Consider the following 20,441-nt stretch of genomic DNA (forward strand, 5'->3'; position numbering starts at 1 on the left):
TTTAGGAGTCGGGAGATAATGCTGCAGCTTTATAGGACCCTGGTTAGACCCCACTTGGAGTACTGCGCGCAGTTCTGGTCACCTCATTACAGGAAAGATGTTGAAGCCATTGAAAGGGTGCAGAGGAGATTTACAAGGATGTTGCCTGGATTGGGGGGCATGCCTTATGAGGATAGGTTGAGGGAGCTTGGTCTCTTCTCCCTGGAGAGACGAAGGATGAGAGGTGACCTGATAGAGGTTTACAAGATGTTGAGGGGTCTGGATAGGGTGGACTCTCAGAGGCTATTTCCAAGGGCTGAAATGGTTGCTACGAGAGGACACAGGTTTAAGGTGCTGGGGGGTAGGTACAGGGGGGATGTCAGGGGTAAGTTTTTCACTCAGAGGGTGGTGGGTGAGTGGAATCGGCTGACGTCGGTGGTGGTGGAGGCAAACTCGTTGGGGTCTTTTAAGAGACTTCTGGATGAGTACATGGGATTTAATGGGATTGAGGGCTATAGATAGGCCTAGAGGTGGGGATGTGATCGGCGCAACTTGTGGGCCGAAGGGCCTGTTTGTGCTGTGGCTTTCTATGTTCTATGTTCTAAGAACATGTTACACTGTCCCACCCTTTCTGCTCAATCCCCATCACCCTGCAAATTTACCATGGCTAATCCCCCTAACCTACACATCTTGGGACACTAAGGGGCCATTTAGCATGGCCAATCCACCCGACCTGCACATCTTTGGACTGTGGGAGGAAATCAGAGCACTCCAAAGAAACCTACACAGACATGGGGAGAATGTGCTTTCGTCTAACCTGCATGGGAGTGGTTACAGAATGAAACCACTCAGGATACAACTAAATTGAAGAAAGAAGCAGTTAGCATGAGAGCAGATATTATAAAAGCAATGTAAGGAAAGCTCCTGTTTAGAAATAGAAACTGGTGTGTCATCTCTGTACATTTCTAAGGCACAAAACATAACAAACACATCAGCCTAGCTCCTCTTAATCTTCATAATCTAAAATATACAATCTAGTCATTGCTGTTTGTGGAAGTGTGTTGAGTTCAAGTTGGCTGCTATGTTTCCTTAATTGCAACTGTGACTAAATTGCAAAAGCTATTCATTGGCTATCAGGTGCTTTGGAATGTGCTGAGGTTATGAAGATGCTGAATAAATGCAAGTTTGTTATTTCTTTAATTAGTTCTGCACATTTCCAGTTATGACAGCGAGACTGTGATATTTCTATCTACAGTGACTGCCAGGAACCATGTTCCCTGTTTGCCCTCTTGGGAAGCATGCACTTTAGTTTCAGCACTCTCCCAATGCAGTTTGGGGCAATATTTGGTTTGCTGCTCTGTCATCCCAAGGGACTCACTGTGTTTATGGGAAGTCAAAGAATCGTACAGCATAGGACAAGGCCATTTGGTCCATCATACCAGTGTATGAGTATTCGTCCTTTAAAAGAGTTATCCAATTAGTGACATGCCCCTGGTCCTTTTCCCATTGCCCCATAAACATTTCCTTTTCAAATATATATCCAATTCCTATTTGAAAGCAATTATTGAGTCCATTTCCATCTCCCTTGCACACAGATAATAGCAACTCACTGCATTAAAACATATCGGTCATGATTTTCCCAAAAAAGAACTAAGGGGGAAATTCCCTGACCTCCCAGCTGCATGTTTCTCAGTGGTGGGGCCGGAGAATCCCACCACCTGTGAATGGCATGCCACCACATTCGAGCCACCCCATGCCACCTAGAATCCCCCAGGCTGGGGTGTGCTGCCAATGGGACCAGAGAATCCCACCAGCGTTAACAGCCAGAGGATCCCACTCAAGTGTCGTAACAGCGAGAACACTGGAATGAACTGCACCGGTCTGTCCATTGAGGCCCATTCCGCAATTGTCCCACAATCAGTAATTTTTTTGAAGAGCGATGAGTTGTGTATCGGTTTTGGGAGGGGCGGGGCTTAAACATGCTGGTGAGCCTAGCTGCAAAGCGCTTGTGCGCTGTTTTAGAAGGGCGCCTTGATCTCACCGTGCACTGCAAGATCCCTGCCCTCCTCCTACAGACATCAGGACCTCCCCTCCTCATTGGCAGCATAATTCCCATCCTCTCCCTGACAGATTGCCAGCATCGCTGCATTGGAACTTTCCAACATGCCTCCCTCCCTTTCATAACCCCCAACAAGCCCCGTTCTCCATGACCACTGACATTCCCCCTTTCATGGCCCCCATCATGTACCCTTGTCATGACCCCCAGCATGCCCCCCTCATGCTTCACCCCTTCATGACCACACCCTTCATTCTCCATCCCTGCTCGACCCTCCCTGCATAGCCGCTCCCCTCCCCGCCATAGCCTCCATTCAGGCCCACCCCCTTGGTGGTACCCAACTAGTAGGCACTGCCAGGTGGGCACTGTCAGGTGGACACCACCAGATGGACACTGTGCAGCCATATCCCCATGGCCGTCAATGGCTTCTGAGCCTGCCAGCGTGGCCATCGTACCGGGTCTCCGCTGGTGGAGACTAGCAGTGATTCTCACCAGTCTTGAGCTGTGCCCGAAGGAGCTGAGAAAATCTGGCATTGAACGGGCTATGCTATTTTAAATGCTACTTTAAATATGCTAATCGGCCTCACGCCCTTTCTGGGCACGATCCAGTTTGTGCCATTAGAAAGGAACCGGGACGCTTGCAAACTTTGGTGCCGGGCGCGATACTGATTTTTAGGGCCACGTGCTATTTTCTAGATCGGTGCCATGTGCGTCAGGTGTGGCAAAGTCGGAAAATCACCCCATCTTCTTATTTCCCTTCTGGTCCTTTTGCCAATTATTTTAAATCTTTGTCTTCTGGTTACTGACCCTCCCGCCAATAAAATCATTTTCTCTATATTAATTCTGTTAAAGTCCTTAATACTTTTGAATGCCTTTATTAAATTTCCCTTGGATCTTCTCTGCTGTAAGGGGAACAATCCTAGCTTCTCCAATCTCTCCACATAATTGAATTCCTCACCCAGGTATAATTCTGGTAAAATTCCCCAAATCAAAATCTCCAAGGCATTGATATCCTTACTAAAGTGTGATGCCAAGAATTGGAAGTGACAAACGATTTACCTTAGAATCATAAAGATTAGCAATGTGCCTTCAATTGACATTTTTGTTTAGCGTATTATTAACAAGTAATATTGTTCAATTTCTATGTAGGAGGAAAAAATAATGCTATTTCCAATCATTTAAAAAAATGTACAGTCAATGACAGACAATAAATTTAAAAAATAAGTTTTTAATTCTGATTTTAAAATTATGTAAGACTGAAGCGGCTGTCGCGGCACTATTTTGCCAGGAAGAAGAGCTATTTCACTGAATACAGTAGTTGCCAAACAAAATAGGAAGATAAAAGCAAATTACTGCGGATGCTGGAATCTGAAACAAAAACAGAAAATGCTGGAAGATCTCTGCATGTCTGACAGCATCTACGGAGAGAGAATAGAGCTAACATTTTGAGTCTGGATGACTCTTCGTTGGAGCTCTGAAGAAGGGTCATCTGGACTCGAAATGTTAGCTCTATTCTCCATAAAATAGGAGGTGCTTAACTGAACCTCTTAGTTCTATCATGATACTTTATATTTATATAAGTGCTCTTTAGGTTATTATTTTTAATTTATTGTAAGAAAATTAATTAAAATACTTTTTTTTATGAACAACACTATCCCCTACAAGTCTTCAAATGGTTTATCTATAACAGTGGCCCAGTGATGGACACTCGCAGTAATCTATTCCATGGGTATTTTTATAAAATGTGAAATTTGAGGATTTTCAACACAGGGCTATTCAGCCATTTTAAGGATTGTTTCTATAAAATTCAAGAGGCCGTTTTGTTCTACTTCTGTGTTTGCTTTACTGAAACCATCCTGAGGAGCTTTCCAGAGTCTGTGCTGAGAATTTTCTGAAGTCTATAAAAACCTATCCTTAAATAATTCCTACCACACTGTACTTTTTGCATTCTGAAATCTGGGAGAAATACAGTCCTTTCATTGTTCGTAAAGTTATCTGGGACAGATAGTCTTATACAGCAACAATCCATTGTGAAAACTACAAAACCTCACATTAAAATAAAACTGTGAACCCATTCATATTGTAATAACCAAAAACTGATGTCTTCAACTGTTTTCAGTCATTAAAAATAGCATTGGTCACTGAGCAAAACTCTTTGGTTGTGCTGAACTATACCTCCATGAAGCTTTGCTTTTTCCCATCTTTATCATTTAGAACAGTGATGATACTGTTTTCTATTAACAGAGCTGTGAAAGTCAAACTGATGTTTAATGCACTAAAAGTGCCATCCAAAATGATTTGTGCCATACTAGATTCAGATCCATTATCAGAAGTTTATCTTAAGAAATTTAACTTACTGGGCCATAAAGGATTATAGAAACAAGGACTGAGGCTTAAATTTGTACATAAAACCAAAAACAAAATATTATTTGGATCTTAATTCTTGTGCATCGTGTCTGTACAGAAATCGGTTAAATTAGGGTATGATGATATGTCATAATTAATGTCAATTAATATGTGCTTATCAAGAAATAATCTGCAGTTGAATGGAGGCAAGTTCTGCATTCTACAAAGTTCTTTCATTTGACCATCTTAAGCTTTCTTTATCATCTAATGGCTGTGGTCAGTTGGTACATTGACCTAATCAAAATACTTTTATGGTAGTTCCCACATTGTGTGACATTAAGTTAAATGTGACAAGAAGACCTGATAACCAACTCTCTACAATGCAAGTTCCTAATAAAAAGTGCAGAAATCTGACAGAATTTGATTCACATATATTCATCATTTACTTGTTTTATTTTTTAATGTTGTTCTTACTTTTTTGCTGTAAAAAATTATACCTTTTTAACAAAGAAAATTAAAGACTAACTTTGGTTTGTGCGGGGTGTCGCTGGCCCATTTTTGACAGGTTCTTCCAGAAGCTGTTTTTGTTGCTGTTCCTCTGTAGCTGGCACCATTGCCTGATTTGCATTCCAAAATAAATGCTATGTAAGAAGAAAATAAAGGTATTGATGAATTTTGCAGCTGTTAAATAAAGTTATGCAATGGAAATAAAGCAGTAACAATGACTGGGGACAATAGGGGCATTCTTTTTTTTTCCACCATCCTTTCTTTTCTGTCACTTCCGTGACACTGCCTTCCATTCATGGGCTGTATGCCTCATGCCTGATAACTGACCTCAGTCCACGTGTTAATCTGAGTTTTGCTTCTACATTCGGATTCCCCCAAGTGTAGGACATTGAAGACGGGAATGGGTTAATGAACTTTGTCACACTTAAGCATTAAGACACGAACTCTGTGATTTTGTTAGAAACACTGCAGAGTTCATGTTTTCGTCAGAGTTCGGTGTTTTTCATGTCTGTACCAGATAAGAGACACAGCTATCTCTGCCAATTGTGCTCAGGAATGTGGCTAACTGAGCTAGCAAACAGACTCCATTTTTGTTTAACACGATGGAGTTGACATGTATGCCTTCTGTGGTCATATAACCATAGATTCATATATATATATTCATCATATGTTATTCATCTTATACTGATATAAAGTATGATACAAACTTGTATGTATATCAGTTAACTTGTTTGTGCAAAACCTGTGATGTTGTTTCAAGGCTATAAATGACGAATGATCGTGGCCTTGGAGATTGAACAAACTGCGCAGAACAAGAATCTCACCATGAACAATGACAGACATCTGAGATTCTTGCAATGTAATAAGGGGCGGGACCCGGGATATATATAAAACTCTGTTCTTACTTGCGTTCGAAGAGAAGGCTGGGGGTCCACTGTTAGGAACCTCACTTCTCCCACAATTGTGAAAATAAACCTGCACTTTGATCCACTAATAGTGTCAGAGGTTTCTTACCTACAACAGACATTATTAATTGCAACTATGTAATCATTAAGTCATTCAGCATCCACCCAATCAGATTCATCAATAGGAAGGGATGCTACTCCCTCAATGTTTAACTAGTCTGCAGCCCCGAGGGCTTCCTCCATATTTGCACTTACCTTGCTGGAAGATCCCATGATTCCTTCAACCACAGCCCATCCAGGCTACCTCAGATCTTCACACCAACCCCCAAAGTACTTGGATGGATTGAGGGAACAAGGGATAGATCATGAAGACTTGGCTAGTCACCCCACAATGGAGTACACAGGCAATATAACCAATGCTACCTATTCACTAGAAGGATCACTGAGTAGGTCATTGAGCTTCAAAAGATGCAATTCTGATACCTGGACCAGTCAGATGCCCTCCTGCAAGCATTTTGGTCATTCTGTGATCTACTGCCCTGTCCATAACATGATCCTCAAGAGAAGTGTGAACCTTGAGAGCGGTGAGGCCCTAGAAGGGGACAGCTCATCAGGGGAGAAGCATGAGGTAAGAGAGGAGGAATAGGAACATTACGCTGAACAGAGAGGTGCACCTGAAGCATGACGAGATGGCCTCCTCCTGCCACCCTCGGGGAAGGGGACCTTCATTTTCTCTCTCATGGATTCTCAATGAAGTGAGGGGCAGCCTTGCCCTGGATGTCAGGCCTCTTGTTCCTCTGCGACTGACATCTCACTTCCCTCTGCTAATGTGGAAAGCTTTGGCAAATAAATTGCAGATTTCTCCATTAAACAGCCAGCAGCCTCAGCGATGGCTGCTGAGGGATGTCCAAATGAATCTCATATTTCATCTGAGCTGCTCTGTTCCCACCCCCACATGGTCTAATTGGACAGCAAGCCCATCTCCATATCAGTTAAGGGCTTCCCCATTTGAAAATCTTAACTTTAATCAGTGTCCTACTGTAGGCAGCCTTCTGATCCATAAAACCGACCCTGCTCCTGTCTCTCACCCTCTTGATGAAAGTTCAGCCCAATATATCTTCCCAACTTCCTTGGTAGAGAAATGTCTTGACTAACACCATAAAGAGAAATTTAAGTAAGACCTATAAACTCTGGTTTGGGGGATCTGCAGGACAAAAAGAAAATAAGCATCTTCTACAATACTGTATCTTCATCCTAACTCCTTCATAAACCTCATCATCCTCTGCCTCTTCAAGAATAAAGAGATTCCTGATTGGAAGACTAAGTTCCTAATGTCTACTTTCTGCTGACTGTATTACAGAAGAAATGTTGACTGCAGAACCAGAGCACCAAACAGCTGAAATCCATATAGAAACATAATAAGGCACATCTTCAGTTTCAGCAGAACTCCTTTGTGATATCACTTTGCTGTTCACAGCATCATTGATATGGAGACAGTTTTAAATAGGGTTAGTGTAAAGATGCTCGTTCACCAATTTAGGGAAACCACAACTCATTTATTTACAGGTTAGAACTACAGAGGTTTGGAGCCTCATGACTGCAATCAGCCTCTGAGATGATCCCGAATACAGAAGGCCACTCTTACCAGAGAGATCCCCCACCCTGCTCACCTATTGATTCCCCGAGTCATTGGGGAGATTGGTCCTTAAAGGGACAATCACTACATTCCTCCGCCTCTACGTCCTTTTTATACAAATGTCAATACTCAATTTACACAGTACAAGAAAATTAAACATTGAGCACATGAATTTAGTCAATTATAAGTTAAGTCTTTAAGTGGAGCATCCGGCGGTGTCTCTGTCTGGGGTGCTTCCACTGGATTGCTGTCAGCCGAAACCACAATGGCAGGTGCTTCTTCAGGCACAGGGAGTTCAGGTCTCTCTGTTTCCATGGAGATGTCAGTTGTGTCTGCCAGTAACCAAGAAGGAAGCGTATGATCCTGGTCTCCAGGATCACCTATTTCTTTAGGCCAGGCTTAAAAATTTGGACAGCTCGCTCAGCTTGTCCACTGGCTGTTGGGTGGGAAGGCACAGTTCTAATGTGCTTAATTCCTTTGAGTGTAAAGTTTTGAAACTCAGCACTTGTGAATACTGTTCTATTGTCACACGCAATGATTTCAGATATTCCTTGGGTGGAAAAACATTGGCGTAATCTTTCAGTGGTAGCATGCGATGTAGGAGACTTCACCTCAAAAATGTCCATCCACTTAGACTGTGCATCAACAATGAGCAGAAACATTGTGCCTATGAATGGACTAACATGATCAATGTGGACTCATACCCATGGCCAGCCAGGCCATTCCTAAGTGTGCAGCTGCAGCAAGCAACCTTTGTTGCAATTGGCATTGTTCACAGTATTTGACTAGGTCCTCAATGCCAGCATCAATGCCAAGCCACCACACATAACTTCCAGTGAACATCTTCATCTTTGAGATGCTTGGATGAGCACTGTGTAATTCCATTAGAAGTGACTTTCTGCCTGGTATAGGGATGACTACTCTTGCTCCCAGAGTATGACTCATATCTAGCTTTGTGTAAGATTGACCGCCAACCAGCTTTGCATACAGGTCTTCAAGCTTCAGAATTGGATATTTCCAACTTGGCAGCCCAATTAACTGTTAACTTGTGATCACTACAATTGCAGACGGTCTTGTCCAATTTTAATATGGGAACTATGGGTGCTGCCCATTCCGAGAGCTGAACTGGCTGGATAATCCCCAGTTCTTCCAATTGTTTTAATTCAGTATCTACTTTCTCTCATAAAGAATGTGGTATTGGTCTTGCCCTAAAGGGTCAAGGCGTCCTCATAGATCTTCACTTGCGAGCCTATTATTTTGCCTAATTCATCCTTGAAGAAGCTTTCATATTTCTTCATCAGTCTGAGCAGCCCTCTTTCCCCGACTTGGAAAATCTTGGTCCAATTTAACTTGATTTCCTTAAGCCAGTCACGGTCAAGAAGGCTTGGTCCTTCACCTGTCACAATGGTCACTGGGAATTGGGCATCTGCTGTCCATAGCTTACAGGCACCATTGTAGTCCCCACTATTGCTCATCATTTCTCCAGAATAAGTTGTTAACTTGGGTTGCAGTACTCTTCTAATTCAATTATTGAACTCATTCCCTGAAGTACCGATATGTATGCTTACCTATCACAGTAGCTGATGCCCTTGTATGAACTTCCATCTTCAGAGGTTTCCCATTTACCCGGAGCATTACAGTAATAGGGACTATCTCGCCTGCTTTTATATTAAACAGTGAGTGAATATTTAAATTGTTAGTGCTAGACTCTTCCACTGGTGCCGCATTATTTAATCAGCTACTCAGTAGACTTGATGTTTTGATTTGATTTATTATTGTCACATGTATTAACACAAGGTGAAAAGTATTGTTTCTTGTACGCTATACAGACAAAACAAACCATGCATAGAGAAGGAAACGAGAGAGTGCAGAATGTAGTGTTAAGTCACAGCTAGGATGTAGAGAGAGATCAACTTAATGCAAGGTATGTCCCTTCAAAAGTCTGACAGCAGCATAGAAATCATAGAAACCCTACAGTACAGAAAGAGGCCATTCGGCCCATCGAGTCTGCACCAACCACAATCCCACCCAGGCCCTACCCCCATATCCCTACATATTTTACCCGCTAATCCCTCTAATCTACGCATCCCAGGACACTAAGGGGCAATTTTAGCATGGCCAATCAACCTAACCCGCACATCTTTGGACTGTGGGAGGAAACTGGACCACCCGGAGGAAACCTACGCAGATACGAGGAGAATGTGCAAACTCCACGCAGACAGTGACCCAAGCCGGGAATCGAACACAGGTCCCTGAAGCTGTGAAGCAGCAGTGCTAACCACTGTGCTACCATGCCACCCAGCAGGGAAGAAGCTGTCCTTGAGTCGGTTGGTATGTGACCTCAGACTTTTGTATTTTTTTTCCGAAGGAAGAAGGTGGAAGAGAGAATGTCCGGGGTGTGTGTGGTCCTTAATTATGCTGGCTGCTTTTCCGAGGCAGCGGGAAGTGTAGACAGAGTCAATGGATGGGAGGCTGGTTTACGTGATGGATTGGGCTACATTCACGACCTTTTGTAGTTCCTTGCGGTCTTGGGCAGAGCAGGAGCCATACCAAGCTGTGATACAACCAGATCTGTGCCTATGCCTTAAGTGGCTTTTCCTTTGACATAAAGAATGCTCAGCCTCCTTAAACCTGCAGAATTCAGGGGAGTGGCTACCTCCATGTCAGTAACATTCTATTTCAAACTTTGCTGATTGATTGCCTCTCCTAAATATTCTTGTCTTATTTGTGGCTGAACTCGTGTCTTGCCTTGTGGCTACTTCTTTGGTTTTTGTCATGATTTGGAAATGCCAGTGTTGGATTGGGGTGGACAAGATGAGAGGTCGCATGTTATAGCCAACAGGTTTATTTGAAATCACAAGCTTTCTTCGTCAGGTGAAGTGGAGCGAGGTGCGCAGGCACAGCATATACAGGAGTGACAACTGCCTGACACTAACAGGTAATCAAGAGTGTCAAAGGATAAGTACAGACAGTGTTATTCAGCCAGCCTACACTGTATTTATCCTTTGACACTTTTGATTATCTGTTAGTGTCGGGCTATCGTCACCCAGCCTATATATTCTGTGCCTGTGCACCTCGCTCCACTTCACCTGATGAAGAAGCAGCACTCTGAAAGCTTGTTATCTCAAATAAATCTATTGGACTATAATCTGGTGTCATGTGACTTCACTTTTGGTTTTGGTGCCACTGCTGACTGCAGGTTCCTGTCCTAACTAGTGAATGGCATCATTTTGCAAGCTGTGTGACTCCTGTGCACTTTTTCAGTGCTTTCCATTGCCTGTGATATCTCTATTGCTCATTTAAAATTTATATTGTTCTCTGCAAATAATCTCCATTGAATCATCTTGCTATTCACCCCTCAGACTAATCTGTCCCATAACATATCATTCAATAGGGAGGTGATGGTCTAGTGGTATTATCGCTAGACTATTAATCCAGAAACTCAGCTAATGTTCTGGGGACCCAGGTTTGAATCCCACCACAGCAGATGGTGGAATTTGAATTCAATAAAAGATATCTGGAATTAAGAATCTACTGATGACCATGAAACCATTGTCGATTGTCGGAAAAACCCATCTGGCTCGCTAATGTCCTTTAGGGAAGGAAATCTGCCGTCCTTACATGATCTGGCCTAAATGTGACTCCAGATCCACAGCAATGTGGTTGACTCTCAACTGTCCTCCAAGAGCCACTAGGGATGAGCAATAAATGCTAGCCCAGCCAGCGACGCCCACATCCCATGAATGAATCAAAAAATTCAGCACGGCTCAAAAATTGCAATATTCTGATTTCTGTTTCAATTTGGTGATATTTAGTCCAAAGATGTGCAGGTTAGGCGGATTGGCCATGCGAAAATGTCCCTTAGTGTTCCTAGATATGTATGTCCGAGGAATTAGCGGGGTAAATGTGTGGGGTTATGGGGATAATACAGGAGGGTGAGCCTGAGTAAGATGCTCTGTTGGAGAGTCAGTGCAGACTCGTTGGGCCGAATGGTCTCTTTCTGCACTCGAGGGATTCAATGATTCTAAGATCTGAGTCACAATTGTTTCACCTGGGGCTCCCCCCTTGAATTAAACTTGAATTTCTGGTGTATGACTGGAAATGTGACATTACCAATTCTATGAGCTCACTGAATGATTTGGAGTCAGGTACGCTTGGGGCTGTGAGACTGCGAATCAAAATATTAAGTTTGGGTTCCACACAGACACGGGAGAATTGCCTTGTGCTTCACCTCCTTCCCTATTTCATTTGCTTGGAAGTAATAACCAAAGGGCTCTAAGTATTGTCTCCAGTCCTCCGTAGAGGAGTCATGGATCTATCCGTCCAAAAAGGGAATCTTGATAAGTACTCTTTTCTTCTCTCAACTTCATTCAACTTCAATGTATGATACTCATAGACTGAGGATTTGTTTTAATTTTCGTCACCAAATGTAAACCTGCTCGTTCATCAGTTTAGGGAAAACACAACTCATCTATTTATAGGTTAAAACTATACAAAGGTTGGCAGCCTTGTGCAATCTTCTTTAAGCCTCGTGGCTGCAATCAGTTCCCAAAGTCACTCTGAGTACAAAAGGTTGCACTTACCGGGGTGACCCACTCCCCTCCCCCGATTGGTTCCCCAAGTCATGTGACATTTATTCTGCAGCTTGATCCTTAAAGGGCCAATCACCACAGTTAGGCTTGGGGAATGGGAATGGGAATGTTAACCAGAGCCTACTTGTTCGATTTAAACATGATGGGGCAGGCTGGCAGGCATCAAAGGACAGTAGCGTATTGATAAGATGCTTACACAGATGGAGATTTTGTTTAAGTGATGCATGAAAGTGGAAAGACTGTTGATGTTTCCAGTCCAATGTCAACATCTGATATCTAATTGTGTAAGTCAAGAAAGCTTTACAGATCTTGAGCACTGTGCCGAGATTTTTGGTTGTATCACAATTGCAGCAGCATAATAAATAGAAAGGAGAATTCAACCATGAATATTGATGTCCTGTTCCATAAAAATAAATGGTGTTGTTAAACTTCTTACCATAAAAATAAAGACAGAACTCTGCATTTATGAAACAAAGTACAGTGGCAGACGGCTCTAGCAGGGCCTTTCCCGCTGACCAGAATGGCGGGATTCCACAACAGATTCTGCACTCGAATGCTCATTAATTGAGGTTGAGGGGGACGACATACCAGTGGTGAGCCGCAGTGAGAGGATCTCCAGCACTGTGTCCGTCTCTGTGGCTCGGGAGGGTAAGGGGGAGAGTGGGAGGGCAATAGTTATTGGGGACTCGTTAGTTAGAGGGATAGATCGGAGGTTCTGTGGCAGCAAAAGAGACTCGAGGATGGTATGTTGCCTACCGGATGCCAGGGTCCGTGACGTCTCGGACCGTGTTTTCCGGATTCTTAAGGGGGAGGGGAAACAGTCACAAGTCGTGGTACACATCGGTACCAACGACATAGGTAAGAGAAGGGACGGGGATTTAAAACAGGAATTTCAGGAGCTGGGCTGGAAGCTGAGAGCCAAGACAAAACATGTGGTCATCTCTGGTACGTGATAGCGAGTTGAGGAACAGGGAGAGAGTGCAGTTAAGCATGTGGTTGCAGGGGTGGTGTAGGAGGGAGGGTTTCAGATACGTGGATAATTGGAACACATTCTGGGGAAGGTGGGACCTGTACAAACAGGACAGGGTGCACCTGAACCAGAGGGGCACCAATATCCTGGGAGAGAAATTTGATACAGCTCTTCAGGGGGGTTTAAACTAATTTGTCAGGGGAGTGGGAAAAGGAGTTGTAGTCCAGAAGTCAGTGTTGAGGGTGGTGAGGTATTGGGGAAGGTATCAAGGTCAAGGGTGGGTACCGGTAGACAGGAAGGTGGCTACTTCAATGCAAGGAGCATCCGGAACAAGGTAGATGAACTTGGGGCGTGGATTGGTACTTGGGACTATGATGTTGTGGCCATTACGGAGACGTGGGTAGAACAAGGACAGGAATGGTTGTTGGACGTTCCGGGGTATAGATGTTTCAGTAAGTGTAGGGAAGCTGGTAAAAGAGGTGGAGGAGTAGCATTGTTAATCAAGGATAGTTTAACGGCTGCGGAAAGGCACTTCGAGGGGGATCTGCACACTGAGGTAATATGGGCTGAAGTTAGAAATAGGAGTTTACTATAGGCCCCCAAATAGTAATAGAGATGTGGAGAAAGAAATTGCTAAGCAGATTATGGATATGTGTGGGGGTCACAGGGTAGTTGTCATGGGGGACTTTAACTTTCCAAATATTGATTGGAACCTTTGTAGGTCAAATAGTTCGGATGGGGCAGTTTTTGTGCAGTGTGTGCAGGAGGGTTTCCTGACACAATATGTGGATAGGCCGACAAGAGGTGAGGCCACATTGGATTTGGTACTGGGAAATGAACCGGGCCAAGTGTTAGATTTGGTTGTGGGAGAGCACTTTGGAGATAGTGACCACAATTCGGTGTCTTTTGTTATTGCAATGGAGAGGGATAGGGCCGTACGGCAGGGCAAGGTTTACAATTGGGGGAGAGGTCATTATGATGCGATTAGGCAAGAATTAGGGGGCACAAGATGGGAACAGAAACTGTCAGGGAAAGGCACTAATGAAAAGTGGAACTTTTTCAAGGAACAAATACTGGGTGTCCTTGATAGGTATGTCCCTGTCAGGCAGGGAAGAAATGGCCGAGTGAGGGAACCATGGTTCACGAAAGAGGTGGAATGTCTTGTGAAAAGGAAGAGGGAAGCTTATGTAGGGATGAGGAAACAAGGTTCAGATGGCTCGATTGAGGGTTACAAGTTAGCAAGGAATGAGCTGAAAAAGGGGCTTAGGAGAGCTAGAAGGGGACATGAGAAGTCCTTGGCGGGTCAGATCAAGGAAAACCCCAAGGCTTTTTACTCCTATGTGAGGAATAAAAGAATGACCAGGGTGAGGTTAGGGCCGGTCAAGGACAGTAGTGGGAACTTGTGTATGGAGTCAGTAGAGATAGGCGAGGTGATGAATGAATACTTTTCTTCAGTGTTCACCAAGGAGAGGGGCCATGTTTTTGAGGAAGAGAAGGTGTTACAGGCTAATAGGCTGGAGGAAATAGATGTTTGGAGGGAGGATGTACTGGCAGTTTTGCATAAACTGAAGGTCGATAAGTCCCCTGGGCCTGATGAAATATATCCTAGGATTCTTTGGGAGGCAAGGGATGAGATTGCAGAGCCTTTGGCTTTGATCTTTGGGTCCTCACTGTCCACGGGGATGGTGCCAGAGGACTGGAGAGTGGCGAATGTTGTTCCTCTGTTTAAGAAAGGGAATAGAAATGACCCTGGAAATTATAGACCGGTTAGTCTTACTTCGGTGGTTGGTAAATTGATGGAAAAGGTCCTTAGGGATGGGATTTACGACCGTTTAGAAAGATGCGGATTAATCCGGGATAGTCAGCACGGATTCGTGAAGGGCAAGTCGTGCCTCACGAATTTGATTGAATTTTTTGAGTAGGTAACTAAGTGTGTTGATGAAGGTAGGGCAGTTAATGTCATATACATGGATTTTAGTAAGGCGTTTGATAAGGTCCCCCATGGTCAGCTTATGATGAAAGTAAGGAGGTGTGGGATAGAGGGAAAGTTGGCAGATTGGATAGGTAACTGGCTATCTGATCGAATGATATTCGGGTAAGCGTTCTCCAAGGCGGCCTTCGCGACACACGACGGCGCAGAGTCGCTGAGCAGAAACTGATAGCCAAGTTCCGCACACACGAGGACGGCCTCAACCGGGATATTGGGTTCATGGCACACTATTTGTAACCCCCACAGAGTTTCACTGGCTGTCTTGTCTGGAGACAATACATATCTTTTTAGCCTGTCTTGATGCTCTCTCCACTCACATTGTTTTGTTTCTTAAAGACTTGATTAGTTGTAAGTATTCGCATTCCAACCATTATTCATGTAAATTGAGTTTGTGTCTTTATGTGCTCTGTTTGTGAACAGAATTCCCACTCACCTGAAGAAGGGGCTTGCAGCTTCGAAAGCTTGTGTGGCTTTTGCTACCAAATAAACCTGTTGGACTTTAACCTGGTGTTGTTAAACTTCTTACTGTATCTGATCGAAGACAGAGGGTGGTGGTGGATGGAAAATTTTCGGACTGGAGGCAGGTTGCTAGCGGAGTGCCACAGGGATCAGTGCTTGGTCCTCTGCTCTTTGTGATTTTTATTAATGACTTAGAGGAGGGGGCTGAAGGGTGGATCAGTAAATTTGCTGATGACACCAAGATTGGTGGAGTAGTGGATGAGGTGGAGGGCTGTTGTAGGCTGCAAAGAGACATAGATAGGATGCAAAGCTGGGCTGAAAAATGGCAAATGGAGTTTAACACTGATAAATGTGAGGTGATTCATTTTGGTAGGACTAATTTAAATGTGGATTACAGGGTCAAAGGTAGGGTTCTGAAGACTGTGGAGGAACAGAGAGATCTTGGGGTCCATATCCACAGATCTCTAAAGGTTGCCACTCAAGTGGATAGAGCTGTGAAGAAGGCCTATAGTGTGTTAGCTTTTATTAACAGGGGGTTGGAGTTTAAGAGCCGTGGGGTTATGCTGCAACTGTACAGGACCTTGGTGAGACCACATTTGGAATATTGTGTGCAGTTCTGGTCACCTCACTATAAGAAGGATGTGGAAGCGCTGGAAAGAGTGCAGAGGAGATTTACCAGGATGCTGCCTGGTTTGGAGGGTAGGTCTTATGAGGAAAGGTTGAGGGAGCTAGGGCTGTTCTCTCTGGAGCGGAGGAGGCTGAGGGGAGACTTAATAGAGGTTTATAAAATGATGAAGGGGATAGATAGAGTGAACGTTCAAAGACTATTTCCTCGGGTGGATGGAGCTATTACAAGGGGGCATAACTATAGGGTTCATGGTGGGAGATACAGGAAGGATATCAGAGGTAGGTTCTTTACGCAGAGAGTGGTTGGGGTGTGGAATGGACTGCCTGCAGTGATAGTGGAGTCAGACACTTTAGGAACATTTAAGCGGTTATTGGATAGGCACATGGAGCACACCAGGATGATAGGGAGTGGGATAGCTTGATCTTGGTTTCAGATAAAGCTCGGCACAACATCGTGGGCCAAAGGGCCTGTTCTGTGCTGTACTGTTCTATGTTCTATGTACACACAGGCTCATTAATTCATCCACCAGCCATCAAATGGTGGATTTGAAGGTGATGGTGCCATATTTAAGCACCGGTTGAGCACACTCATATCACTCTCTCCGGCCAACCTGCCTTCAGAAGACTCTCCCACATATCAGGAAGCCAGAAACAAAACGCGAGTAGCTTGAAGAAGAAAGCAGCACCAGCTTTCGCCACCAAGGCCCCTGAGGTCCCTATTCGAGGAGTACAGGCCCACGGGCATGTGCTTTACTCCTGGGGCAGCTCAAAGAAGCACCTCACCACTCCACCTTGCATAGTGCAGGAAGTGGATGAATGATCCCGTCTGCTCCACCAGGATACGTCCTTTCTCAGCTCCCACCATGATCAAGCTCTCAGCGTGGCATCATGTACTAAAATGGCTACTCTCTTCGTGGATCCCACACATTCAGATGCTGAGGACACACATCAACACTTACTCTCTCAACAAAGCTTTCACAACACCACCATCCTATCTGTCTTGTTTTTTTCTCTGTGAATAAAATTGATGCACTATCAATTACGACACGAAGACTCCAGTGAGTGAGGGAAACTAATAGGCTTTTATTCACAGAGAACAGGAGCACACCCTTGTAGCTGACCTGGTCTAGACTGAGGCGAGGAGGAGGGACCATCAATTTTATTCACAGAGAAAAAAAAAACGGAATGGAGCAACTTCTAAAGCCCGATACCTTAAACCTGGATCCGCAAGCGCCGGGGGCCGCCAACAGCTTTAATCACTGGCTGAAGTGCTTCGAAGCCTTCCTCGGAGCCTCCACGGCCGTCCTGTCTGATGCAGACAAGCTGCACGTGCTCAACGCCCGGGTAAGTGACGCAGTTTTTGCCACCATCTGTGACGCAGAAACGTACGCAGATGCGCTAGCGCTCCTAAAGAGCCAATACAGCCAACAGACAAACGAAGTCTACGCCAGGCATCTGCTAGCTACCCGTAAACAGCGGCCGGGAGAATCAAACGCACAGTTTCTCCGCAAACTACGTGCGCTCGGCAGGGCCTGTAACTGCAAGGCTGCACCCGCTGCGCAGTATACAGAGGACTTAATCCGCGATGCCTATGTTACGGGCATCGCATCCAACTATATTCGGCAGCGCCTGCTAGAACAAGGTGGGCTAGACCTTTCAAAAACTGTGACACTCGCGGAACCCCTAGAAGTGGCATCCCATAACCTCGAGGCGTACGTGCCCGATCACGCGACATCGTGGGCCTCACGGCCACTATCATCCCAGTACCTAGGAGGGCCTCAGATTATGCCACACAGCGCCCCACCAACGACTTGACTGCTGCGGCCGTGGCAGCCCCAAAGTGTTATTTTTGCGGCCTAGCGAAGCACCTCCGACAACGCTGCCCGGCAAGGGAGGTGTTCTGCTCAGGGTGCGGAAAGAAAGGCCACTGCACGAAAGTCTGCAGGGCGAAGTGGGCCTCGAAACCAAATAGCGCAGCGTGCGACCTGAGGGAACAGAAAATCCGAAAGCCATCAGCCGCGTGTGACTCAAGGGAGCCGCCATGTTGGACACCAGCGACCACGTGTGAGCCCGGGGAGTCGCCATTTTGGATGCTATCGGCCGTGTGGGAGTCAAGGGGGCCGCCATCTTGGACGCCGTCAGCCGCATGCGAGACAAGGGAGCCGCCATTTTGGACGCCGGCCGATGATTCTCCGGGATCCACGGTGGCAGCGATCCAGCTGGACCAGTCTCATCCACATCAGCTCGCCAGGTCCATGATGGACATACAGATAAACGGCCGTGTGGGAAATTGTTTGTTTGACAGCGGGAGTACGGAGAGTTTCATCTACCCCGATACTGTGCGCTGCTACGCCCTTTCGGTGCGGCCAGTCAAACAAACCATTTCCTTGGCCTCAAAGTCCCGCTCCGTGGACGTCCTCGGGTACTGTGTGGTGACCCTTACGGTTCGGGGGACCGAGTACTCAAATGTTAAGCTCCTGGTGCTCCCACACCTCTGCGCTCCCGTACTCTTAGGGCTCGATTTCGTGACCCATCTTAAGAGTGTCACACTACAGTACAACGGGCCTCTTTCCCCGATCTCCGTCTGCAACCCACAGTTCCTAGATTACCCACCGCGCACCACCTGCGGCCTTTCAACCCTCCAAGTCACCCCTCCACCGCTATTCGAACACCTCACCCCCGAGTGTAAGCCCATTGTCACTAAGAGCAGACGGTACAGTGCGGGGGACAGGACCTTCATTAGGTCCGAGGTCCAGCGGCTCCTGAAGGAAGAGATCATTGAGGCGAGCCCCAGCCCTTGGAGAGCGCAGGTGGTAGTGGTCAAAACTGGAGAGAAACACCGGATGGTCATCGATTACAGTCAGACCATCAACCGGTACACGCAGCTGGATGCGTATCCCCTTCCGCGCATATCCGACATGGTCAATCGGATCGCGCAATACCGGGTGTTCTCCACGATCGACCTCAAATCGGCCTACCACCAGCTCCCCATCCGCCCGGAGGACCGCAAATATACGGCTTTCGAGGCGGATGGCCGCCTCTACCACTTTCTTAGGGTTCCCTTCGGCGTCACCAATGGGGTCTCGGTCTTCCAGCGCGAAATGGACCGAATGGTGGACCAGAACGGGCTGCGGGCCACCTTCCTCGTTCCTGGATAACGTCACCATCTGCGGTCATGATCAGCAGGACCACGACGCCAACCTTAATAAATTCCTCCGTACGGCCGCTCTCCTGAATCTGACCTATAATAAGGAGAAGTGTGTTTTCCGCACTCACCGCCTCGCCATCCTGGGATATGTGGTGGAAAACGGAGTCATCGGCCCCAATCCCGATCGCATGCGCCCCCTCATAGAACTTCCCCTCCCCACCACTCTTAAAGCACTGAGGAGATGCCTGGGCTTCTTCTCATACTACGCCCAGTGGGTCCCTAATTACGCGGATAAGGCTCGTCGCTTATCAAATCCACCCTTTTTCCCCTGTTGGGAGAGGCCCGCTTGGGCTTCAACCGCATCAAAGCGGACATCGCAAAGGCCATGATGCACGCTGTGGACGAGTCAATCCCCTTTCAGGTGGAGAGTGATGCGTCTGACTTCGCCCTGGCCGCCACCCTCAACCAGGCGGGCAGACCCGTAGCCTTCTTCTCACGAACCCTTCAGGGCTTGGAAATTCGACACTCCTTGGTCGAGAAGGAGGCTCAGGCCATTGTCGAAGCAGTGCGACACTGGCGCCACTACCTAGCTGGCCGACGGTTCACCTTGCTCACGGACCAACTTTCAGTGGCTTTCATGTTCAACAACGCGCCGAGGGGCAAGATTAAGAATGATAAGATACTGAGGTGGAGGATTGAGCTCTCCACCTACAATTACGATATCTTATACCGGCCCGGGAAGCTCAATGAGCCCCCGGACTCCCTGTCTCGCGGAACATGTGCCAGCGCGCAGGTGAACCAACTACCGACTCTCCACAATGACCTCTGTCACCCGGGGGTCACCAGGCTCTACCATTTTATTAAGGCCCATAACCTGCCCTATTCTGTTGAGGACGTCCGGTCTATAACCAGACACTGTCCGGTCTGCGCTGAATGTAAGCCGCACTTCTATCGGCCGGACCGGGCACACCTCATAAAAGCCACCCGCCCCTTTGAACGCCTCAGCGTTGATTTCAAAGGGCCCCTTCTTTCTTCTGACCGCAACATCTATTTCCTCAACGTTATAGATGAATACTCCCGATTCTCCTTTGCCATCCCCTGCTCGGACTTGACCTCGACCACGGTCGTCAAGGCCCTGCACGGCCTCTTCACCCTGTTCGGTTACCCTAACTACATCCACAGCGACCGGGGATCCTCCTTCATGAGCGATGAGCTGCGTCAGTACC

General features: G+C 46.1%; 1 protein-coding gene across 1 annotated transcript in view; it reads right to left on the reverse strand.

Annotated features, from left to right (window-relative positions):
• Positions 1 to 20,441, reverse strand: part of LOC144504568 (plasminogen-like) — a 118,872-nt gene that overhangs the window by 92,297 nt on the left and 6,134 nt on the right. Inside the window, exon 4 of the mRNA XM_078230120.1 lies at positions 4,908 to 5,022. Within this exon, the coding sequence (XP_078086246.1) occupies positions 4,908 to 5,022 (115 nt within the window). The remainder of the gene's footprint in view (positions 1 to 4,907; positions 5,023 to 20,441) is intronic.

Source organism: Mustelus asterias, chromosome 15, assembly GCF_964213995.1.
Source record: "Mustelus asterias chromosome 15, sMusAst1.hap1.1, whole genome shotgun sequence".
In the NCBI taxonomy this organism is placed as follows: Eukaryota; Metazoa; Chordata; class Chondrichthyes; order Carcharhiniformes; family Triakidae; genus Mustelus; species Mustelus asterias.